The sequence below is a fragment of the Propithecus coquereli genome, unplaced genomic scaffold (assembly GCF_000956105.1).
Source record: "Propithecus coquereli isolate 6110/MARCELLA unplaced genomic scaffold, Pcoq_1.0 Scaffold657, whole genome shotgun sequence".
NCBI lineage: Eukaryota > Metazoa > Chordata > Mammalia > Primates > Indriidae > Propithecus > Propithecus coquereli.
Window position 1 is genome coordinate 163748 of NW_012152585.1, and position 22545 is coordinate 186292.

At 51.0% G+C, this 22545-nt stretch overlaps 1 protein-coding gene across 5 annotated transcripts in view; it reads left to right on the forward strand.

Annotated features, from left to right (window-relative positions):
• The window catches only part of DUSP22 (dual specificity phosphatase 22), a 55144-nt gene that overhangs the window by 14390 nt on the left and 18209 nt on the right, over positions 1 to 22545 (forward strand). For all 5 annotated transcript variants that reach the window (XM_012660127.1, XM_012660129.1, XM_012660128.1 and 2 more), the window contains exon 3: positions 2257 to 2339. In XM_012660127.1, coding sequence (XP_012515581.1) covers positions 2314 to 2339 — 26 coding nt within the window. In that variant the 5' untranslated portion in view covers positions 2257 to 2313. The remainder of the gene's footprint in view (positions 1 to 2256; positions 2340 to 22545) is intronic.

The window sequence follows — 22545 nt, forward strand, 5'->3', positions numbered from 1 at the left end:
TTGCAGGTTGCCACCCAGAACAATTGAGAGTATGAAGTCAGTAAGAATAAAAGGCCCTGAATCCTCACTCTGCGGCGTGGATTAGGCATTTCTTGCACTCTCAAGTCTGCAGACGGAGCCTGGGCCTGGCGGGAAAGGGCGATCCCACAGCAGCGCAGCAGCGCGGACGGCTCCCACGTAGCAGAAAGCGGCGGGAGGTGCGGCAGCATCAGGCAGGGGTGGCTTCCCTTGTCGTTGGAGTCCAAGAGTGAGTTAGCTCTTCTGTGGTACTGAGCGATCTTCTGTATCCATAAATGTATGCTTTTGTTCCCAAACTGTTTAAAAAAATCTTAACCTGTGTTACAACAGTATAGATATGGGCTGATAAAAATGTTCTGAAGTTAGATTATGGTGACGTTTGCACAACTCTGTGAATGCACTAAAAACCATCCAATTATATAATTTAAAAGGGTGGCAATTATGATACGTGAATTATATCTCAATACCGCTGTTGTAAATTTTAAAAAGTATGTCTAAACAAATACTAATTGTCAGAATTCAGATGCTGGGCAGGATTGGAATCCCGAAGAACCCTGGGGGAGAGCGTCTCCCTCCTGCTCCCCTGGGCCGCCCCACCTCTCCGGGTTGCTCACCTGCCGCCTCTAGTTGTCTGTGAGCTTCAAAAGCTCCGGCTTTTAGCTTGTTTCACTATTGTCTAAAACATGCACACTGGTAGCCACTGGAAAATCACATTTTGGTGTGAGTGTGGCAGCTGCCTGCCTGTAGGTTCCCAAACCATTCTAAAACCATTCTGAATCCTGCCTGATTGCAGGCCAGCCTTGCCCATCCCCGGCTGGTGGGAGTGGGTGGGGGCTGGCGTCGAGCCCGGTGCCTGGGGGAGACAGCTGCCAGCACGCTGGGACCTAAAGCTCGAGACGGTCAGAGCAATGAAGAGAGTCTTAAAATAAAACCAGTATTTTAATACTACTTTTAAGGATTTTTTTCTTGACATTGCTGAATATTTAGAAGGATGTTTCTTGATTTCTGCTCCATCATCAAGACTTGTTAGAAAGGCAGATTCCTCATCCCCACGGTAGAGCTGGAACTAAGTTGTGGCTCAGGAATCTGCCTTTCTAACAAGCCTCCCAGATAGTTTACGGACTTGTCAGACTTTTAGAACCACTCACGTAGAATGTGTGCACACACACAAACTATAAAGGAAAAAGACCCTTGTGATCCCATCTCTTACTTGGCGCTGTCTTTATGCCAGTTCTTCCCCACCCCCAGCCCCTGTGTGTTTGTCTCTATGTGTTTTTACATACTGAGTTCATATTGTATGTATACTTTGGTACCTACTTTTTCCTTCTGCTTAACATTATATCCCAAGCATTTTCCCGTGTCGTTAAATATTCTCTAGAAACATGATAATTAAACATTTCATTTGCCTTTCAAGCCATCTGACCCCGTATCATTTTAAAAAGCCTGGCCAAGGGCGGCTGACCTCCTCATTTCTTGGCGGACCCTGTCTTGTAGATTAGCCAGAGGGTTCCAGTTCAGGGCATTACCACATTCAGTCTTCTTTCTACAGCAGGAGCACTGGAAGGGAATATAATTTTGGTATCTCCTTAGTTTCATATGCAGATAATTTAATAGCCAACTGATAATTGATGGGCAATTCTGTTTGGAATTTCCAGAAACTGTTCTCTTTTTACTTTTGCTCCAAAATGAATATAGACGTTATAAAAGACAGTAAGACAGCCCTGTCTGAGTCCAGACCTGTCCCTGCTTTTGACATCAGGGTCAGGAAGTACCAGGTGGATTCCTCTGTCTTTAGTAGTAAGTGGGTCTGTCGTATTTAGTTTTTTAAGATTATGAGTCCTTAAAAAGTAACTGGGTTGCTAATATTTTAAACATCTGTGTTATTACGTGTTCCCTGCAAAAAACTGACCTAAGGGTGTACACTTACCAACTTTGCACTTCCACTGCAGCGCAACCTAAATTCACTTCCTTTGAACAGCAGCCATCGTGATCACAGTGTTTATTGATCTAAATACGTGTCAAATTTTAGATTAACATTTTAGATCAAAAGCGGTACCAATCAGAAATAAACTTAGGCAAAATACATAAAAGCAACAGCCCTAAAGTTCCCAGAGGTACAGTCAGTTACGAAGTTTTAAGAAAGAAATATGCAAGTCATTCTGTGTTTTTTCTTGGCTAGACTTTAGGAGTAATTAATTTGCAAATATTAAAGTGTCCATCCTCTTTCTTCTATGACAGATGCCAGAGATGCAGAGCAATTGAGCAAGAACAAAGTGACACATATTCTGTCTGTCCATGATAGTGCCAGGCCTATGTTGGAGGTAAGAGAGGTGTACGCGTGCACACACGTGTGTGTGTTTTCGTCCGTGCCCCGGGGGAGTACATTAATGAAGGCAGGCACGTCCCCTCTGATGCCAGCGTGCTCCGTGATCTCTCGGGGCACAAATTTGTGCTCGGGCCGTGTTCATGTTGCTGCCCTGCTGGTAGCGTGGCAGAAGCGTGTGTTCCAGCGCTAGCTTGGCTTCTTGGCTACATGCCAGGGAATAAGCTGATGCTGCATTTCCTCTGGATTTTAAGGACCTTTAAAACCCATTTTCATTCCCTCCAAAATGACCTCTGGTTTTAGAATCCAAAAGAAGTCAGTCAGGCCGCTCATTTCCTAATTTTTTCCGTTCAAGCTCAAATAGCTACTGTTTGGATTCAGGAGTGAAAGAAAACAGAAGGTCAGTTGTCCCTGGAGGTTTCCCAGGCTGCTGTGGTGCAGACTCCCGGTGTAGAAGCTGTTGTTGTGTTCTAGGCTTTCAGGGTAAACAGGGTGTGTCTGCTTATGTACTAATTCCAAAAACCTCTTCAATTTCACCCTGACGCACAGTTCGAGCTGTTGGCCGGGGGCGAAATCTATTTCTGTTTATTGGCCTTGACAGAGCCCAAGTTACCTCTTTTTAGAAAATAATGCATGTGTGGTTGTGATGTGCATGTGTTTTCTATTTTAGGGTGGGGTGTTGGAAAGGGAGGGGCGGCTTTTTCTGAAAGAAATAATCCTGATTCAGGCTGTTTTCATTTAAATTCATATTATGCAAAAGTAGGTAATATTTTTTGTTTTAAATTTATCCATTTTCTTTAGCCATCAGAGCTGCCAGATTTCGGTTTGTATAAAACAAGCTAAAAAAATGAGAATGCAGAATAATAAATGATTCTAGTGACTGTCATAGTATCAGAAAATCATAGGTGGTGAGCAAACCTCAGTTCGTTGCTCCAGATCTGTGAGCTCCTACTTCCTTCTGTTGTTGTAGCTCACAGTTCTTTTGCTAAGGTGCTGTAGTTTGTGTTGCAGCATGATTTTATTGGAAACAACAACAAAACATTTTTTAGGAGCCTAACAGTTCCTTTGAAAAGAGCAATTCCATTTTGTAAATCTGTCACCAACAGTTTGTATTTAAAGTATAGCTATGGCTAAGACAGTAAGTTAAACTGCACACTGGTCATGATTAACTTCCTCTTAAATCACAAGATGAGGCTTGAGGTTTCCTTTATTTTAATAAATTGCATAGATGCCCTTCCAACCCTCAGCCCCTGGGCTGGCCTTGCTACTTTATGCTGCATTTAATGAAACACATTGTCATGTGGCCCTTAAATCTGTTCACATTTTAACTTCTGTCTAGATACAAGATTTTCCAGTGTTAGAAGTGAAAGAGCTCTGGCCCTGTCACCTGGGAAACCCTGTAGAGTAAAGCAGGTGGGACTGAAGCCCAGGTATAAAGAGACCACCAGTTGCAGGCAAACTGTGTTCCCTCGTTGATGGTACTCTATGCTTGCTTTTTTATTTTCCGTATATCTCAGTCTAGAAGGACAAATTCTGCCATGAAGAAGAAAGAGAAAGAAAGAGAAGGAAGGAAAGAAAGAGAGAAAGAGGGAAGGGAAGGGAAGAGGGGAGGGAAGGGAAGAGGGGAGGGAATGGAAGAGGAGAGGGAAGGGAAGAGGGGAGGGGAGGGAGAAATTCTGCCCCTTTTCATCAAGGGATGGCTTTTATTTGGAGACATCCTGTCATAGTCTTTGGGTCCTATTAGTACCTTAGCTAGACAGTAAATACTTCCATGTGATTTTATATTAAGGGTTATACCACCATTGTATAGCATAATGTAGTTTAGCATTGCCCCGCTTATCAGTTTATTCATTTTTAACTTCACAGGTAGTTCACAAATACACCCATATTTGAAAAATTAAACAATAGCTTGTCTGATTGCACAGGTGGGGGAAACTGGAAACTGAGGCACCAGGCGCTGTCGGAACTACGGTGCCCACATTAAGTTACCGGAGGCCCAGAAGTTTCAGATGTTTGTCTAGCTGTCCGCCTGAGACACAAAGGCAGTCTTCTGTCTTGAACATCAAATTCAGTTCCAAAGGCCGTGACCTGACCCAGTCTGAGGATGAGTCAGGGAAGCCGTGTTTGGAGTCAGTAGGGAATAACACACGAGTTTGACTCCTTCGCAGCCCTTGCTATGCCAGACCGACCCTTGGAGGGACACAGGGCCGGGTGCAGGACAGAGGGGGACGGGGTGCAGGGTCAGGCAACACGCGAGCTGCTCCGCGCCTGGTGGTGAGCCCCAAGTGAAAGGGAAGGAACAAACATGGGAGGGGAGGGAGCTGCGCCCCTTTATTTTCTGAGATCTTCAAAATTTTATTTTATTTTGAATGCCCCCTAGCTTGCTCTGGGTGGTCCTAGGCCAGGGCGTAGGGAGGTGGTCACTGTGTGAAACAGAAGGGTTTTCGTCCTGCGTCAGCACGGGAGCTCTTGCTGCGAAGCCCAGTGTTGGGCACTACGCTGTAGATGCCGATTCAGGTCATTTCCAGCAAGCATCTCAGTGGGTTTGAAAGCTCTGGGGCACTTAGCATCAATGGTCAAAGGCGTTTAGAATCTCTAGGTCTGCTTCAGTTGCCATGGAGGCTAAGTGAGAGAAGCTTGTCACATTGTTGAATGTGGTTTCTAGAATAGAGGTCGTAGGTCAGGGGGTTTGTGGACTCCCAAAGGATGGACTATTGAACAATAGGCCTAGGGTGTGATACTTTAGGAAAAGAAGGAAGTTTAGAGAGTTTAGCACACTTTAGTTCCTGCTAGAAGTTTCACAGTTGTGTTGATGGAATAAAGGTTTGAAAGCTCTGCAGTGCAGACACATTTTGATCAGCCTTTCTGAGCAGGGATGTGCATGTGCGTGTGTGTGCGTGTGTGCGTGCGTGTGTGTGCGTGTGTGTGTGTGTGTGTGCGTGTGTGTGTGTGTGTGTGTGTGTGCGTGTGTGTGTGAGACGTGCTGCCTACTAAGATCCCCGGAACTGTGTTCTGTGGAATCCGTGGGATCCTGATAAGGAGGCGCCTGTGTGAGCCTCGGGGGTGGGCACTTGACCGGAGGCTGCTGGGACAGCTTCCGAGCTGAGGCCCCTGGGCGGGAGGAGCCAGCACCCACCCTGGACCTGCTGCCGCCGAAGCTGCCTTCCTGCAACTGTGAGAACCTGCCTTAGTCAGAACGGAAAGTCGCAGTTTTGTACCCATTTCACCTTCTGTGATGTAATAATCTGTAACCTGTCACAGCTCCTGACCAGTGACAATGCCATAAAGTGCACCCACCAGGAGAAGTCTGATGAAGACATTGTTAGTCATTATTCATTTATCGATTTTACTTAGGAAGGAATTAAGGAAGTTCTGCCTTGGCTGCTTTCAGGTAGGCTAGATCTGATTGTCCATTATTTGGGTAGTGTTTTTTAGATGGGGGAGGAGTTCCCAAAATATCACTTGCAGGGCCCCTAACCCTCCCGGCAACCCGCCCCGGAACAAAAAACCAAAGGGCCGGTCCCCGGCCCCCCAGGGGGCCGGGCCCTGCCTCCCAACGAACCGAACCGGCCAACCAAAAGCAACCCCGAACCCTCCTGGGGGAAGAAAAGAAAATTGGTTAACCCCTGGACGTGGGGTGAGGTGTTCAGCCACGGGAAAGAGTCCTGAGACTCCAGTGACTGTCTCTTCAGAAGAGTATTTAAGGGGTAGATCTTCCAGAGTGGAGACTCTCAGAAATGCTGTGCAAACCTGGGGCCCTTCAGACTCTGTAGAGTCGGCCCTCAACGCAGGTGAGATTCTGAGGAGCTGTGACTACATCTGTGCCTGCTGCTCTTTGTTGATGTAGAAATCCCAGCTACGTGGGGTCCAGCATCATATGGACCAACGCCTGGAAGTTGGAGACATGCAGGGACTTGCCCGGGACCCCACAGCTGGTCCGGGTGGCCCGATGGGCAGCCGGTCTTCCCTCCCAGGCCAGAGGTGCTTCCTGGCTTGCCTCAGTGCCTCAGTCTTGTCTGGCACGAGTGTTGCTTCTGATGTCCTCAGCGGTATTGCTGGATCTCGCCAGATCAGCCCTGGAAAGGGTGGTACCATCTGCGCTCTGACTAGCGGTGTGGGAAATACCTTTCCCCATACCAGCACCAGTTAGCAGGATTTTTGTTTTTGTTTGCCGCAAATGCCCTCTTCATGTGGCCTGTCCCCCTTCCAGATGGTTCTTCCCTTTGAAAGCTAGGGGCTACTCATTCCGTGAGCTCCTCCTTCGTGCCAGGCCTGGGGCAGGTACTGCAGATAACGGAAGAGCGTTCATCCTGGCAGAGCCCTTAGTGTGTAATCAGGACGTGCATCGTGGCTGCTTTGTACATGTTCACGACAGTGAGAGAACAGCTGTGGCTCCGGGCAGGCGACAAACCAAACAGGAACGGAGTCTGTGGAAGCCCAGGGAGCAAGACCCTTCTTTTGCCACAAGAATCTGGAGACATCTGCAGTGACAAGGCATTTGACTGGGCCTGGGGCGCTGGGGCGATGACTAGGAATTCACTGGTCTGTGACGTGCAGCTGGCAGAAAGCGGGCAGACAGCACTAGAACGTGGCTTCCTCTGGTGTAGCCTGGTCTCCACGCCATGATCTCCTTGATCCCCCAAGAGCTCTGAGTCCAGCAAGGCAGGTGGCATTATCCTGGCTCCTTCAGGGCATAACCCAGCCGGGCGACTTTCTCACATCACCTGCCAGCAAGTAGCAGAGCCAGAGCTGGAACTGAGGTCTCCTCACTGCAGAGGCACGGTCTTCCTGCCAGGCATAGCCCTTTGGGACTATACTTTGGTATCCAAACTTTGGAGCACAGGATACTAATGTATTAGGGGGAAAAAATCATGGTCACATATGTTACTTTCAAATAGAAAGTAAGCCCAGACCTCTGATTATAATGTGTAAGGGGGAAACAAAACCTCCTTTGCTTCCATGCTTAGAGCTTGGTTGAGGAGTCGCTTGCATTTCCTTAAAAGTGCTTTCTTATTTGGGGGTGTGGGTGTCAGCAGGTGTCTTCAGTACCTAGTGAAGGCTCCAGATTTGAGGTGTGGTGAGAACTCCTATCTCAAAGATGGCGGTTTTCAAATCAGAAATCCGATATTGTTTGTAGGTCCTGAGGAAGAAATATTGAGCAATGAAAGGTTTCTCCCTTCCCCTGAAAAAAGAAACAAAGCTCTATCTTTCTAATGTAAAAAGTTCAGAGTTTGTTTCAATTTTCATTCTTTGTATTTAACCAGAGCACCTGCAGGAAACAAAACTGTCTTTCACTATTAACAAAAATGTTTTAAAAAGTATTCTCATGCCTTCACTAGGCTGTGAACACAAAGAATTTTAATTTTTAAATGATGCATATTGTAGAATTAAATAGAAAAAAAAATTGCACAAATCAGGATATTGTAGGTATACCAGGTAGATTTTATGAGATAGAGCTTGGCTTGGATTTAGATGTTTTCTACTTCAGGTGTGTTTTTTATAATTTAAACCATTTAAGTTTTTTTAAATATAGAAAAAATAGGATTTTTTCATAGGCATTTATTCTTACTGATTCTGTTTTCTCTTTCCTTCAGCATTAAAGACATTTTTGGAGGTGTTGGTGCCCAGAATTTAATTTTGTTAGTTTTATTTGTAGTTGGCCACTTCTCCTTTTCTGATGTTTATTGTCATCTCATGTCTGTGTCGCTGTCTCCGTTTACCTGCTTGCTTATGAGGAAACCCTCAGCAAGTCTCAGCGCCCGGCCAGCTTGGGCAGCCCGTCCTTTCCCACTGGTCTGTGCCCCGCGGCTGAGTGGCCCTGAGGCCAAGGGGTCCCCATTCCCTTTGAACAGCAGTTTCGTTGGCTCCCCAAGTGTAAGGCAAAGCAGAACCAAGATGTTAAGTGGTAAAGTTTGAGAAAGCATGCTTCTATTCTCTCTTCTCTTTTCCCGCCCCCCTTGCCTGCCTGAGCCCCCTCTCCCTCAGAGCTCAGCCTAGCCGCCCCTCCTTTGGAAGAGACAGTCCCAGGGCCCTCCAAGCTCAGGGCTTCTTCCCTTTTTCTGTAGCATCTGTCGTTTGTACTGTTGGTTGGGCCATGAATCCTGTGTGCTCTGTGACAGCTTCTCTACTGTGTCGAGTGGCTGCCGACCCTCCACTTGGTGATGTGTCTTCCAGCCTGTGTTGGGCTCCTGAGCTGGTCTGCAAGCCCTGGGCAGGCAAGGGCCATGCTGGGGCTTCTCTGGTCCCCACAACACTCCATTTGTGTCCAGAGCACAGGCCTCTCTGCAGGTACCTGCAGATGAACAGCGAGCTGTGTGCATTGTCAGCTACATCCCAAAGTGAGAAATTATGTCTGGTCACCTGTGGCTCATTGGGGTTCTGAAAGTAGAACCGTGTCAAGAATGATTTATTAATCATGAGTAATTTGTGAAACTAGAGGATCCGGTTTGTTCAACTCAGCCTCAATTGTGTGGTCCTTCACTTGTCAGTGAGCATGGGCGTGCGTGGATGTCCCGCTCTACAGAGCTGCTGCGGCCTCAGGTTCAGAACCGTCCCCCCCTAAGTTACTACAACCAAATCCCCTGTGCAGCTTCTGTGACCTTCTCACTGATCTCCAAAGGTCTTTCAGCTACCCTCGGTCAGCGTTAAAAGCTTGGTTCTGCAAGGAGGACCATGCATCTAAGACACAGATAGTGAATAATCGATTAATTAATAGAGGCTTTGCCACACAAGGCTGCATGCCCAGGGTAGGGACGCAGAGTTGGAGGAGACATTGTCTCAGGCTTCGTGGAGCTGAGCCAAGTCATGAGAAGCTGAGGGGACATTCAAAACCCGTGGCCTTGTGTTCTGGCTCGTAAAGGGAGAGCCTCGTGGCCTGTCGTCCCCTGCCGGCAGCCCCCGAGACCACCTGTGGGGCGTCACCTGCCGTTCTGCCTCTACCTGGTGACCACATCAGGCCTCAGCTCTCAGGACCTGCAAGTCGCAGAAGCTGTGGCCACAATTCTCTGGGCACAAGGAGGATGAACACCCAAAGCCACGCGTCTCACAGACGTAGAGATATACAGATGTTTGTGGCAGATCTCTTTGTAATGGCAAAAACTTGGAACCAACCCATCATTCGGCAGCAGGGTAGTGGTCAGTTAGCGTTCGTCCATGAAGGAATATTTGCTAACAGTTCACAAGGAAGTGGAAGATTTCTGTGTGTTCATAGGGGAAAGTTCATGGTTAAGAAAAAGAAGTTGTAGAATAATACCCATGATATAATCTCATTTATGTTGAATTTAAAGTTGACGGTGTACTTCTCATACGTGCACACCCGAGCGGGGAGATGCGTGTTTCCGTGCATGCGTGCCCAGGCAAGGAAATGCACCAGGGGCTCTAAGAATGGGTATTCCGTGGAAGAGCGGAGGAGGGTGGGAGGAGGAGGTGGGAAGGATGATTTTTACTTTTTTTCCTATTTTCTTTTGTTCCTTGAGTTTGTTATAATGAAAGTATCTCTGAAGCATCTGTCTGAATGGAGAGCGGGAGGGAGGCAGGCAGGAGGGGGGTGCTGTGTGTGGTGGTGACGGGAGGCAGCATCTGAATGTCCAGGCCTGTCTGGAAGGAGTTCTGTGTTCGGTCGCACTGTGCATGGATTCCTGAGGACGGGTGACATCAGACACGCTACATCCTTGTCGTCTGTGGTCAGTAGGTACGAAGCAAGTATGTCGTTCACTTCCTTCGGCCATCTCAGTCTTCAGAGGGAGAAGGTGGCCCAAGACACATCTCTGATGGTATAGACTTCATCTTCAGTGTCCGTACGCTCTGCTTCTACTTGATCGATTGTGTATTGAATGAATTTACGCCCTTTTCTTAGGATTCACAGATACCCTGGGATGCAGCCGGAAGCACTGGGCAGGATTTCCTAGTCGGACAGGCCGTCGTGTCCACCTGGGTGATTTCAGCTCTCTCCCTGGCGCTGCAGAAACACCTTGGCTATCAAGTTGCTCATGAGGTCCGGGGCCTTTGAGAACAAGTCATTGTTTGACCCAGACTGGTTTTCAGATTGAAGGTTGTTTCCAGTGAACCTCAGCTGTTTTCACCTCTCTAGGAAAATGTCTTTGATGCAAGAATCAGTGGTACCGACTCTACCAAAGGCTTGCAGCAGCTTTCATGTGTTCAGGCAAATTTGTTTGAAGCCAACCCCAGATTTAAATAGATATGACTCAAATAGAAATGATTATGGTAGGTATCGAAAACTGTCTAGTAATCGCTCTTTCTCGAATTAAGCTAAATCTAGGTTCCTCGTGTGTGGGCAGTCCAGTGCATGAGAGCGCGCCCCTCTCTGCCTCCCGTTGCTCTGCCTCAGACGCCCTTGCAGATGGAGTTCTAAACCGAGAGTTCCGGGGTGAATGGACCAGAAGGACTTGAGATCTTCTGGCCCTTAATCGATTCTAGGGAGGAAACAGTGTCATTTAGATCTCTAAATGAAGGAGCTCCGCATGAACCTCCTTTTGGCCTGGCTTCCTTCCTGGAGGCGCCTTGAACCTCAGCTGCTGGTGCCGCGCAGCTGAGGACGTTCACAAAACTCCCTTCCTGGGTTTTTGCTTCATGTCAAGTCCCAGTTTCTAGAGCAGTTCCTGCCAAGCCCCACCTCGTCCCTCATCTCCTGCCTTCTCTGCGTGACCAAGTACTAAGTGCGCGTGTGCTGAGCACCGCGTTCTTGGCGCGGGCTTCCCGGTTTGCATCTCCGGTCCTCGGTGGGGAGTATGCATGTGGCAAGATCTGCCAGGATCTCCAAGCCAAGTCTTGGAAGAAGCATGTAGTGCGTGGTCTAAGCGTAGCACGTGTAGACACGCCACAGCGAGGTCACCTGCGGTGCTGAGGGTGTGACGTAGACGTAAGGGCGCTGTCCACCTGTGCCGGGTCCACAGGCCGTGGGCTGGGAGGTTCGGAGAAGACTTTGGGAAGAGAGGGTGTTGGGACAGCCCCAAAGGACGAGAGGGTGACCCAGCGGGGAGGAAGGGTGTCTGTTTTCAGCAGAAGCAGCCTTTCAGGACAGCGCAGGAAGGAGCAAATGAGCCCTGAAGCCCGAGAAGATGCCAGAAGGAGTTCCCCCTGATTATAGACTAGAGGGGGCGCTCAGTACAGCGGGGTAAGGGTGGTGCCAACTTTAGTTCTCCTTTCGGCTAAATTGGGAGTTCTTCCTCCAGATTCAGCAAACGTTTACTGAACACCTACCTCGCATCAGGGATTGGGGATAAAATACAAAGAGCGGTGAGATGGGGCCCAGGATGAAGGAGAGCCAGACCATGAACCCTCGTGACAGTGCAGAGTTGCACGTGCATAGCACAGGCAAGGTCCCCGGGGCACCCAGGGGAAGCGGCTAACCCTGCCAGGGCATCCAGCAGGGCCTCACCAAAGAGGTGACAGTTCGCTGTGCTCCTAAATGGTAAGAGAGTTTTCCTAGGCAGTGATGGGAAGGAGGGACGTTGGAACTGGGGTGGATTCTAGATAGAAAGAGCAGCATGTGCAAAGGCCCAGGGCGTGCCCAACGAGATGTGTCCTGGCACGTGCGAAAGACTCAGCAGAGCAGGTCTGCGGCGGCCAGACTGGAGGAGCAGGTTCGGAGCAGACCAGGAAAGGTCTCGTCTGTCAGGCTGAGGGGTCTGAGCCGCGTCTGGCGTGCGCAGAGACTCAGTGACGATTTATCCACAAAGCAGGGGACACGCTCAGATGTCCTTTCTAGGATGGAATGGAGAGGGGAGGTGGGTGGCCCAGAGACCCTGGGCAGCTCTTGCCGTAATCCTAGTCAGAAATGATGACGCTTTGGTCTGGGACACCGAGCAGTGGGATTTTTTTCTAGAAGTGAAAGAGTCAGATTTGATCTGAAAATCTTCCACAGAGCGACACAGCAACATTGAAAATGAAAGGATAGGAAAAGATTCTCCAGTAAACATGACCCAGAAGAAAGACGGCATAGCAATAGTTTGATCAGACAGAAGTAGACTTGAAAGCAAAAGAAAAAATAATAATTGATGTAAAGAGGGAAACTACACAAATGGGAAAAGGAACACTTCGCGAAGAAGTTATAATAGCCGTGAATTTGTAGGTGCCTCATGAAATACCTTCAAAACGTGGAAAGAAAGTCATGCCTCGGGTGGAGGAGCTGCGATGCCGCGGGTCACAGCTCAGTGTGCGGGTCGCGCCCGCTGCGGGCCACCCCGCCGTGAGCCTCCGAGGGGCGGAGCCCGGGCGGGAGAAAGAGACCAAGTGCCGTCCTGCGAGACGCCCGCGGCATCCAGGACACGGCTGCAGGGCTCGGGGGAGAGGACCGGGCTGGACGTGGAGACGGCCATCATAGTGTGGCGTGTGCCTAGGCCACTCGGGCTGAATGAAACCACGCAAGAAAATGCTACGACAGCGTAACCACACGAGGACGGGGCGTGACGGGCCCGCTTTCAGATGGTGTGATGTCACCGTGTTCGCAGTCTGTGAACAGGTGATCCCGTCGGTCAGCACATCCATGTTGTGAGACAGACACGTCTTGGTCACTCCTGTTCACCCCGTGTGTGGGTCCTAGTTAGACTCGTCTCTTCTGAGCACGGTGTCGGGTTCCCTGCAGGGGCGTCCCCGGGCACTCTGGCCCGATAGGGAGTTTGGCGCCACCCCACGCTGAGCGTCTGCAGCTCCTTCGTCAGCAAACCCAGCCCCAGAAGACCGTCATGCACACACGTGTTGCGGGGGCCATGCGCACGAGGAAGGGAGATTAAGTGACATGGAAAGCTCATCTGGGGAGCTTCAAGAGGGAGGCAGCTCTGCTAAGGAGTTCAGAAGGAAGTTGGGTGCGGACGGCCAAGGCCAGCGTCTGAGGAGAGCACAGCACGGGGAAAATGTGCTTCTGGTTCCAGCTCAGCACAGCTCCGTGTGTGACTGGCAGAGCAGCAGAAACCCAAGAGTCGTGGTGGTGGACAAGGACGTCTACACCGAGGGCATCCCGTGGGCTACCAGCTGCTTGGAGTCTGCAGTCAGAAATTTGAATGGGAATTTAAAGGTGGTCGGTTGGTTAAGGCCCAGAGCAGGGTTAAAGGGCTCTTGTGGGCACCCCTGTTGTTTTTAGCCGTAGAAAAAATAATTATTTAAATGTAGGCTGGTTAACTGAAGACTGGTTTAAGCAAATCTGTTGTTTTCAGGTGCTCTTAATAATTCACTGCCTGGCAGGCGATGCAGGTGGACCTCGTGTCTGCCCACACCTGCAAGGGAAGTGATCTGACCTTATTTTAAAATTCTGAGAGTGAAGCAATAGCATCTAGCTAGTTTCATCACCTTGGTGTAGGCTGAGGGAACAGGCTCTGTTCGTGCTGCTTTTTAAACTGCACCCCCGTCTCTGTGTTTTATGGAACTCCCTGGGATGTTTTGGAGATCTGTGTGTGTTGGGGTGAAGGACAGTGTCACACCCTGGCTTTGAACCGAGAGATTGCTTCTCTCTTTTCGGTGACCACCACAACTAGGACGGATGTCAAGTTTGAACATTTGTCCCCGAGCAGCGGCATCTCCAGCTACCCCTTGCCTTGTCCCCTTTTCTGATGGGAAAGCAAATGAAACGCCTGGTGCACGTTCAGGCTGGCCACACCGTAGGCGGCTTCCAGCGCTGAGCCGTGGGAGGGAGGCAGGCGTGTGTGAAATTCGAGTTAGAGCCTCTTTCTCCTGAGGTCCAACTTTTGCTTCTCAGATATTTTCCCAACTAAGAGGGTCTAATGGATAAGGCACCCGGCACCCTCGGTGAGAGCCGCGGCCACTGCCAGAGTGAGGGGAGGACCTGTGGGCAGCAGCCAGCGGGCTGTCCCTTTACCGTCTCAGAATAGCCGCAAAGGCTTCCCGGTCGTTTGCAGTTCCGGGGCAAGGCATCTCGGACAAGCAGCTGAGCCCAGACCTTGGCTCGAGACTCCTGCTCTTGGAAACTGTTCCTCCTCAGAGCAGTTCACAGATCATGTCAGGCTAATGTGGCCTTGGAGGAGGCAGAGGGCAGGGGCAGAACAGGCACACACTGAGCTTGCCTGCTTCACGAAGTTCCTTCTTCCAGGAGAGCAGCCCCACGGCCTCAAGGAGAAGGCACTTTCCAGTCCGCTCTAAACGACTGTCAGTTTAAACCACATATGGAACGGCTCCGCCCTGTGCCCTAAAGAAAAAAGAAATCTCATAGCTAACAAAAGAAGAGCAACATTTCCAAGTGTTTTTTGGTTTTCTGGGGTTTTTCAGTTTTTGGTTTTTCACTGTTCCTTTAAACTGAGGTTTCCTGCCTTTTCTGATGTAAACCTCTCCAGCTGCTCCCACACTGGCAGCAGCTTTGTAGCTACATAGCTTTGACCAGTCATCTGGCCTCCCTGGTGACCCCAGTGGCGGGGTACTCTGGCCTCCTCAGTGGCTGGGCTCTCTCTGCCCTGTGCTTCCCCACGTGGGCTGTGACCAGGGTGGCCTGGGGCTTCCTCCTGTGCACGGTGTAAGAGGAAGCAGCTGCCAAATACAAATAGCCCGTCGACAGCCAGCAGCGGCAGGCGTCGGGGAGGGGCGGGTGCAGTGCGGCCCGCCAAGGGAAGGGCCTGGGACACCAACCTGCCGGTCCTGAAGCGGAGCTGGGAGCGTGGCTGCCCGCACCTGCTGCGTGTGAACATCAGGCAGTGCTGCGGGGCACAGAGATGTAATGCAGTCCCTGATTACTCTCATTTACCCGCATCGTGGAGGGTGCTCCTTCTCCCGCCGAGAAACGGGAGAGCTGCCTCGTTCACCTCCTGTCTCTCCACGTGCCCAGCCCACGGGCCTGCTTTCTGCCTTGAGCCCCCGTGGCTGTTCTCCTGTGGCCCGTGACCGGCCCTTTGTGTGTTGTGAGCCTTAACCTTGCCCACGTAGGACCGGCCAGCCCTGGAGGGCAGCGCCCTGCTCTGGGTCAGTGTTTGCCTCACTCTCAGAACAAACCGTTTCTGGATCTGATCCCAGAGGGAGCATACGGCGTTTGGCCGGAGGGTCCGTGCGTGCTCTTTAGAAAAGGGCTGCTCGGGGCCCCAGGTCATGTCCAGGCCTGAAGACAAGTGGCAGGCTACAAAGCGCATAACTCACCCACGGGTGATAGGTGATTCCAATGCACGTGAGGGAGCTGGCGAACGCATGGGTCAGTCATCTGCAGAAGAGGCACAAGTGACGTCGAGCAGTGCTGTGTGCCTCCCGAGTAGAGCTGTGTTTGAGGGGGGCCGTCCTGTCCTGCCCAGGGGGTGCTGGCTCGGCAGGTGTGCTTGTGGAGGTGCAGCTCTCTCCCTCTGGGCCCAGAGAGTCATCTGCTCTGGGCATTCCATAGCTGGTCTGCACGGCGCTGTATTGGCTGGTAACCTAGCAAGTGGGACACTTGTCAAGGGACAGCAATTTCAGACAAACCTGTCACTGCCATTTATTGAGCATCTACTATGTCCTGGCACTGCACTTAGTGTTTCTCACATATTACATGTAATTTCCTTGTGTATAAAAGTCCTGTATTCCAGGGAAATCCCTCTGTCCCTCTCTCTGTTGGAGTAAGGAAGAAAGCTGAGCACAACTACTGATTAAGCATGTTGCGATTCTAAGAGAGCGGGGGGCTGTATCAGGTATCATTTAAACGTAGAAGAAACGGGATTTGTAAAGTGAGCTTCCAGTCATCAAAATGACTCTGTGGAACGGGACTGTCTAGACCAGGGCTCAGCACAACTTGTCTGTCGAGGCCCAGACAGTAAGTATTTGGGGCTTTGGGGGTCCCGTTGCAGCAGACCCCTGCTCCCCACTGTGGTGTGAGGAGCCGCCGACGATACATGAGTGGAGGGGGCCTGGCTGTGTCCCGTAAACCTGGGTCCCAGCTCGCCCGGCCTGGGCCTCATCCCCGGGCAGCAGGAGCGTCGTCCGGAGGGGTCTCAGTGCTTCCGGTAGCTGGGCCGGGTCTGAAGCTCGGGCCACGCGGCCCCCCGTTTAATGCAGCCCTGAAGGTGCCCGGGCATCTCTGCCTTGTCTTCCCGTTAGGATTCTCCCTTGTTGGCGAGTCTGCTCACTGTGCTCTGCGGAGCCCGCCAGGCTGTGCAGCAGGAGAAGGTGGAGGTGCAGGCCTTGCACAGCCGCTCGTCCTGGCAGCCTGCGCTGGACGGTGACTCCAGAGCCAACCGTGGGTGTCTCAGCCAGCCTGGAGCAGCCCGGGTTGGTGGCCATATGTTTAAAATTCTAGAAATGCATCTCCTTGCCCATGCGTGCCTCCCTTGACGGGCAGCCCCGTACTGGTGACCTTCACGCAGAGAGGTGCTGGGACACGTAGAAAGGCAGCTGCCACAGCTCCTGGTGAGCACGGAGTTTGAAGGGCCTGTGGGGCGCTTAGCTGGAGTTTAGCTGGGGTCGCGGAGGGGCGGGAAGGCCTCTGGGGAGCCTGGTGGGTCCCACTGGGGCAGGGTTGACGAGGAGGAGGCTATTCCAGCGAGAGAGACCCCAGGAACTTGGTGGGGGCAGGGGAGGCGGGGAGGCTCAGGACATCTGGGGAGACCCACGGCGCCCAGGCTCCCCAGAGTTAGGCGAGCTGGGGTGGTAGCCGGGAGACGCATGGGGGGAGGGCAGCAAGGCACATGGACAGGTGGCGAAGGACCGCAGACGGGTCTTCTTTAATTTGCAGACAGGAGTGACTGAACATTTTCTAGCAGCTGGGACACATGATATATACAGAGAATACTCCGGAAACATTTACTGCTGAGTTCTCCCGGTGACTTCTAAGCAGCATCTTTCATCATGGCAGCCTTTGGGTGTGGTTGTCCAGCATAACTCCCATTAAGAAATGCCACAGGGTGACTTGGCCCCACTGCCATGAGTCGCGGCGTGTACTTCAGCGAGTCCTCCAGCTGGACCGAAAGCGCTCGGGAGGGCTCTCAGTGGGGAGACGGAGCCGGGCCGTGTCCCCGGCTGCCTTCCCACGCGCACCCGCGCTGGCGGGAGGAAATCCGACGTTCTGACTGTGCCCACCTCAGCCTTGCCCTGAAGCGCCTTGAACGAAAATAAGCGCTCGCGTCCTCATCTGTCGATCTGACGAGTCAAACGCGTGTCATTTTTTGACTAACCTGAAAGAAGCCAACAGGTGCCAAGGGTTCTCATTTGCATGTGGCGCTCACAGAGTCAAACCAGAGGCTGCATCTTGTCTCGCACTCGGACCTTCCCACCCCCTCCCCACCCCATCGAGTACCACAGCCGTTCTTGGAAGTTGTTATTTGTAGCCATGTTTCCTAAATTTAGCTCATGCAGGAAGAATCAGGGGCCAGCGGGTGCTTTAAGAAAATACCTCTTCAGTTTAGAACCTGTTCTTAACCCATGAATTAGGCTTAGCTAAAGGACCGTTTTTATCTTTTGTGATGGATTTCCACGGTAATTTCGTTGAGGTTTTTGCTGTGGTACAAACAGTAAGGAAGAGAGGTGGCCAATAGTCGCACCTCCTAGGCCTCATCTGTTTTTATTTTTAGTGCTGGCTTCCAGTTCTTGGCCCAGGGACCGACGCAAGTGTTCCCAGTTCCCCTGGAACCGAAGACGCACCCGGCCGTGACTATGGCCCTGCTTTTCAGTCTTTCTAGGGACGTGATTTTGAATTCTGCTTTTTCCCTTTCACGTTACATAATTTCTACAAATGTTACGGGCTGTGAAAATTCTTAGACTGAGGAGGAATAATCAAAATGCACGTGCCGGGCACTGGTTTGGCGTCCACACACGTAAACGAGGTGGAAATCTCCGCGTCTCCCTCTGGAGTCCAGGCTTGCCGCACAGCGGCCTCGGCAGGGAGCCCGGCCCTGCGGCGTGAGCGCACATCCGAAAGCCGCCTCAGGGCGGCGATGGACATCTCTTGGGTCTGCCGCCTTCAAGAGTGTGGCCAGACTAATTTTTTAAAAGTTTACTTGCCTTTAGGTTTATGTAAAAGTGCAGAAATCAGATTCATAGAGACAGAAAGGAGAACGGTGGCCGCCAGGGGCTGGACGCGGGAGGATGGGGTTGGTGGGGGGGGACCGTCTCGGGTTGGGAAGGTGGGCGGTGATGGCTGCGCAGCCTGTGAATGAACTGAACTCCGCCGGACCGCGCACCTGAAAATAGTGAGAGGGTGAATTTCGTGTGTTCCACCACGATGAGAGAGAAAAGCGCAGAGTGGTTGTCTCCACTGGGGGAGGCTTTTGCTGTGTGTGTCTCTTGTGCTATAAGCTGTGGTCTTGCTTCTGATCAGGTGAGGGGCAGTGCAAATTTAAATTTTGTTTGAAACTGTATTGTTCTTTTTTGGGGTCAGGTTTTTTTTTTTTTTAAGGAATGTGATAAAATTAGCTCTTGGTAAGGTGGCTGGCTTGTTCGCTGCACTTGCGAGTGAGCGGTGGAGAGCAGCATGAATGGAGAGAGCGTGTGCGCAGAGGCCGGGCCGCAGGCACCGGGGCCGCCGCCTCAGACTGTCGGTCAAAGACCAGACGCGTCTCTGCGGGACGGTCCCTCCGGGGCTCCCACGCCGTCGCGAGTGTTGCGTGGGCTGAGGTGAGAGACCAAGGTTTGTGATCGTGACATTTTTATTAGCAGCTGAAACAACTTTCCCATTGTGCGGATTTCCTGACACTGTCCCCTTAGGAACTCTGTCTGCTCCTCCTCGTGTTTTGAACAGGCCCTTGCAGGGGTCCAGTTATACCCTGTGACTGGCTTCTGTTGGCTTTCCTGGGAGAAAGACAGCGACTTCCGAAGAGCTTGATCTTTCCTTGTGGGATGTCAGCTACGTTCTTCAGAAGACTCCTACTTACGGTGTTTCAGAAAGAAAAGAATAGCGAATGTTAGAAATCATACTTGAAACAAGCGAGAGTTTGATCTTTTTCCTAGTCTTGAAATCAGAATCTTGGCCCTGCTTTTCAGGGACCTGCCTACGTATCGTTTTAAATGTGATCTTTAGTTTCAGGCCCAGAGAAAGACAAAAACCTTACTTTTGGTGGTTACTATACTTGTTGAAACAGAAAACTGAAAAAATATTAGAACTTTTGAGAAGGTGGACTGAGGCAGCTTGAACCTCTGTCAAGCGGAGCCTCTGGGATACTCCCGCTCTCCTCCACCAAGTGACGGCTGTTGTTTCTTTTGAAACCTGAACACAAAAGCTGCACCAGGAAGCTCTCCCTGGCAGGTCCTTTTTAACTCTTTGCTTCTTCCCTGTGTTTTCGGGATGTTTGCACCGTGTCACTTACTGATGGACGTGCTGCTTGGCACTGTGGATGTTCAGTGCCTGTGTGGCCTCCACCCTCCACATAGGGACTTTCTCTTAATTCTTCCCTTTGCCCTCCCTCCGGCGCAGCGTCCTCCGCGTGGGTACCAGTCCCCGGACGTGTAAGGCCACTTACAATGCCACGCTGGTCTTAACGCATAGACAGAGCCCCTTGCCCTTGGTTGAGCTTGGTTTTGTATTTCAGTGCGTAACAAAACAAGCGCTGGGACTTGAGATTTAGCAGCCCCGTAGAGCTCTGGAGCTACTAAACAATTAACAAATGTTAATTGGCTTTCCACCAATGGAAAGTGCTGAAGTTTTATTTATTTAGTGAAAATTTTGTTTCAAAGGAGAAGATAACCAATTTTATTTTTTTAAATATTACAAGTAGTCAATGCCCTGTAGCAAACACTGTACTAATGGAGACATTGCTGCTATTTTTATTACTTATGAATTTCTCAGTTTATTCTAGAATTTCTGTGAGCTTTTTTTTAACCTCTGAGTTCACGATTGTTTTTGTAATTTAGCTAAACACATCCTATCCCTTATCTCTGTCTCTACAAACCTCAACACCAGAGAGTGGTCTTTTGTTTAGGGCCACTGTTACATGAAACACCTGTTCCACGTCACATTAAAACACTTTTGCAGAACTCAGTTCGTTAGCAACAGGGCAATTTTAAGTCAGCCCAGCTTTCTTGTGGCCCTGGAGCTCTCATGCTGCTTTCTGAATTAGTAACCAACTGTCGTGAATTGCACCCGTGTGCAGGCATCCAAAGCCTTTTTCAGGTAGCTCCAGTTGTATGGTCTGTGGCCTCCACGCGGCACTTTCGTGCTTTGTTAATGACTAAGCCAAGATGAAGGGTGTTCTTGGGCAGCCAGCAGCTGAACCTTTTTGACAGTTTTGATTCCTTTCTCGAGTGAATTTGCATACTTCTTATTGTAGATCACGGGGACTGGTTCTTAGCTGTCTCTGGTTCCGGTGGACAGGAGGGAGGCTGATGTCCTGGAGTGTGTGTGGACAGCGTGCCCTTTGCGTGGCGTGGCCTGAGGCTCCACTGGCGTGTCCCTGGTCACCAGGATAAGGGATGGGTGCTTTACAGTGTTTCTCTTCCCTTGGGCTAGTCTCAGAGGGTGATCTTTGTGTTAATTGTTCTCATGCTGCCTCATCATTCAGCAGCCATTTAGTGAGTGCCTACTATGTGCCAGGCATGTTCCCAGGGAAGTTTATAAGTATCGTTGTTGTTGTCTGTCCTTGAGAGAGCATGACCTTGTCTCATGTTTTATATTTTCTCTGTCCTGCCTTAGCAGCAGGGAGTCCCCACACTTGTGGTCCGGAGCCACTCTGTTCCCCTTTAGGAGTTCCACGGGTGGAATGTATTAATAGCTGCCGTGTGCCCATCCCAGTGTGCGAGGGTGGGGCCTGTGTGGCCAGGAGTTGCCTCTTCATCCTCTGTGGCTTGCAGAGGAAGAGACACCCTTCACCGTCTTCCCAGGCGCAGATTCTCCAGCCCACCCGACAAGGTGCCCCTGCCCTGTGAGGATGACTGCTTTTCCTCTGGTGCGTCGGCACCACGCAGGGGAGTGTGACCTCGCCCAGCGACTGCCTGAAGGAAGCACAGCGCTTCCAGGCACGCTGCCTTCGATCCGACGGTGACTGCTCTTACTAAGCAAGGAGCCATTCAGCCTGCCCTCGGTCCATTCTCTTCCTGTTTGTTTTTTGTTCTTTCCCACAACATATGGACTGGGGCGATTTTAGATTCCCCTAGAATAAAGTGGCTGTCAGTCAACATCTGTAACAGGCAGGCATTTCATCCTGTCTTAGAGGGGACCCGCTTCGGCATCCTTGCTTGGCGCGGGCGCAGCTGAGACCGAAGGTGGCAGGAGAAGGGAAGGTGGGACCTTGAGAATCCCTCTGGTCGCTCTGGAGTCGCCAGTCCGAAAGGAGGGTGGAGGAAGGATGTGGGAGGAAAGGACTTCACGACCTTCTGGCCTGATCTGCTGCCAGCTCTCGCTTAAGAGTAAATGAAAAGAAGCACCTGAGTCACGTCAGTCGTGGCTGTGGGACGTGATCAGCGCGGGCGTCCACGCCAGCAAGCTTGGTGGGCCTCCATGGAGGGGAGGCGCGAAATGACTTTTTTTTTTTTTTATAGTAGCGTCTCTTTTTCAGGTTTCTTGCCCTTTATATCCCGGCTGTGATACCTCTCTGGGTTTGGAGGTGCTCTGGAATTTCAGACACCTGCTCAGTATTCCCAGCAGAGCACAGCCCCCCGCGTCCAGGAGAAACGAGGACAGAGGCAGAGGAGGCTGGGGACGACGCAGTGAAGGCGAAGGAGGGAGAATCTGCTCTTTCCTCTCCTCTTCCAGAGGATGCTTGGGCTAACCCTCGGGTCAGAACCTGTGTGGTCTGAAGCGAACCGTTCCCATGTGGACCCCAACAGTGGTCAGACTCTCCTTCAGGATCCAAAGGAGCCTTTATTGGAAGACGAAACGATTAACTCAAAGCTAGAAACAAAATGCACACAAACTATGCAGGAAAAAAAATTTCTTTTTTCTGACCTCTCGTAATGGTGGGAGCAGGGAAAGGGGAATTGGATCACTGAGGTCTCAGTGGCAGACGACAGTTCCCACTGTGAGCCAATTTCAGCAGCAAGGGGCCTGTTAAGAGTTTGTTGAACACTTATGGTTTCCTCAGAGGAGACAGAGAAATAGGCTTTAGGCCGAAGTTCCTGGAATGGCCCACACAGCACCACGTGACACGGCTGGTCCAGCAAGCTCTGCTGCGGGCTCTGCAAAGACCCAGCTCCCCTCCGCCCCCACCAGAGCACGTGCGCTCGGCACCCAGCCCCAGCAACAAGCCCCGCTCTGCCCACCTGTCTCTCCCCTGACCTGTACCCTAGCAGCCAGGGAGATAGGGGAGTGGAGTGTATGTGGCTTCTGCACTGGAACAGTGAGATTCACGATGTGAGGAACC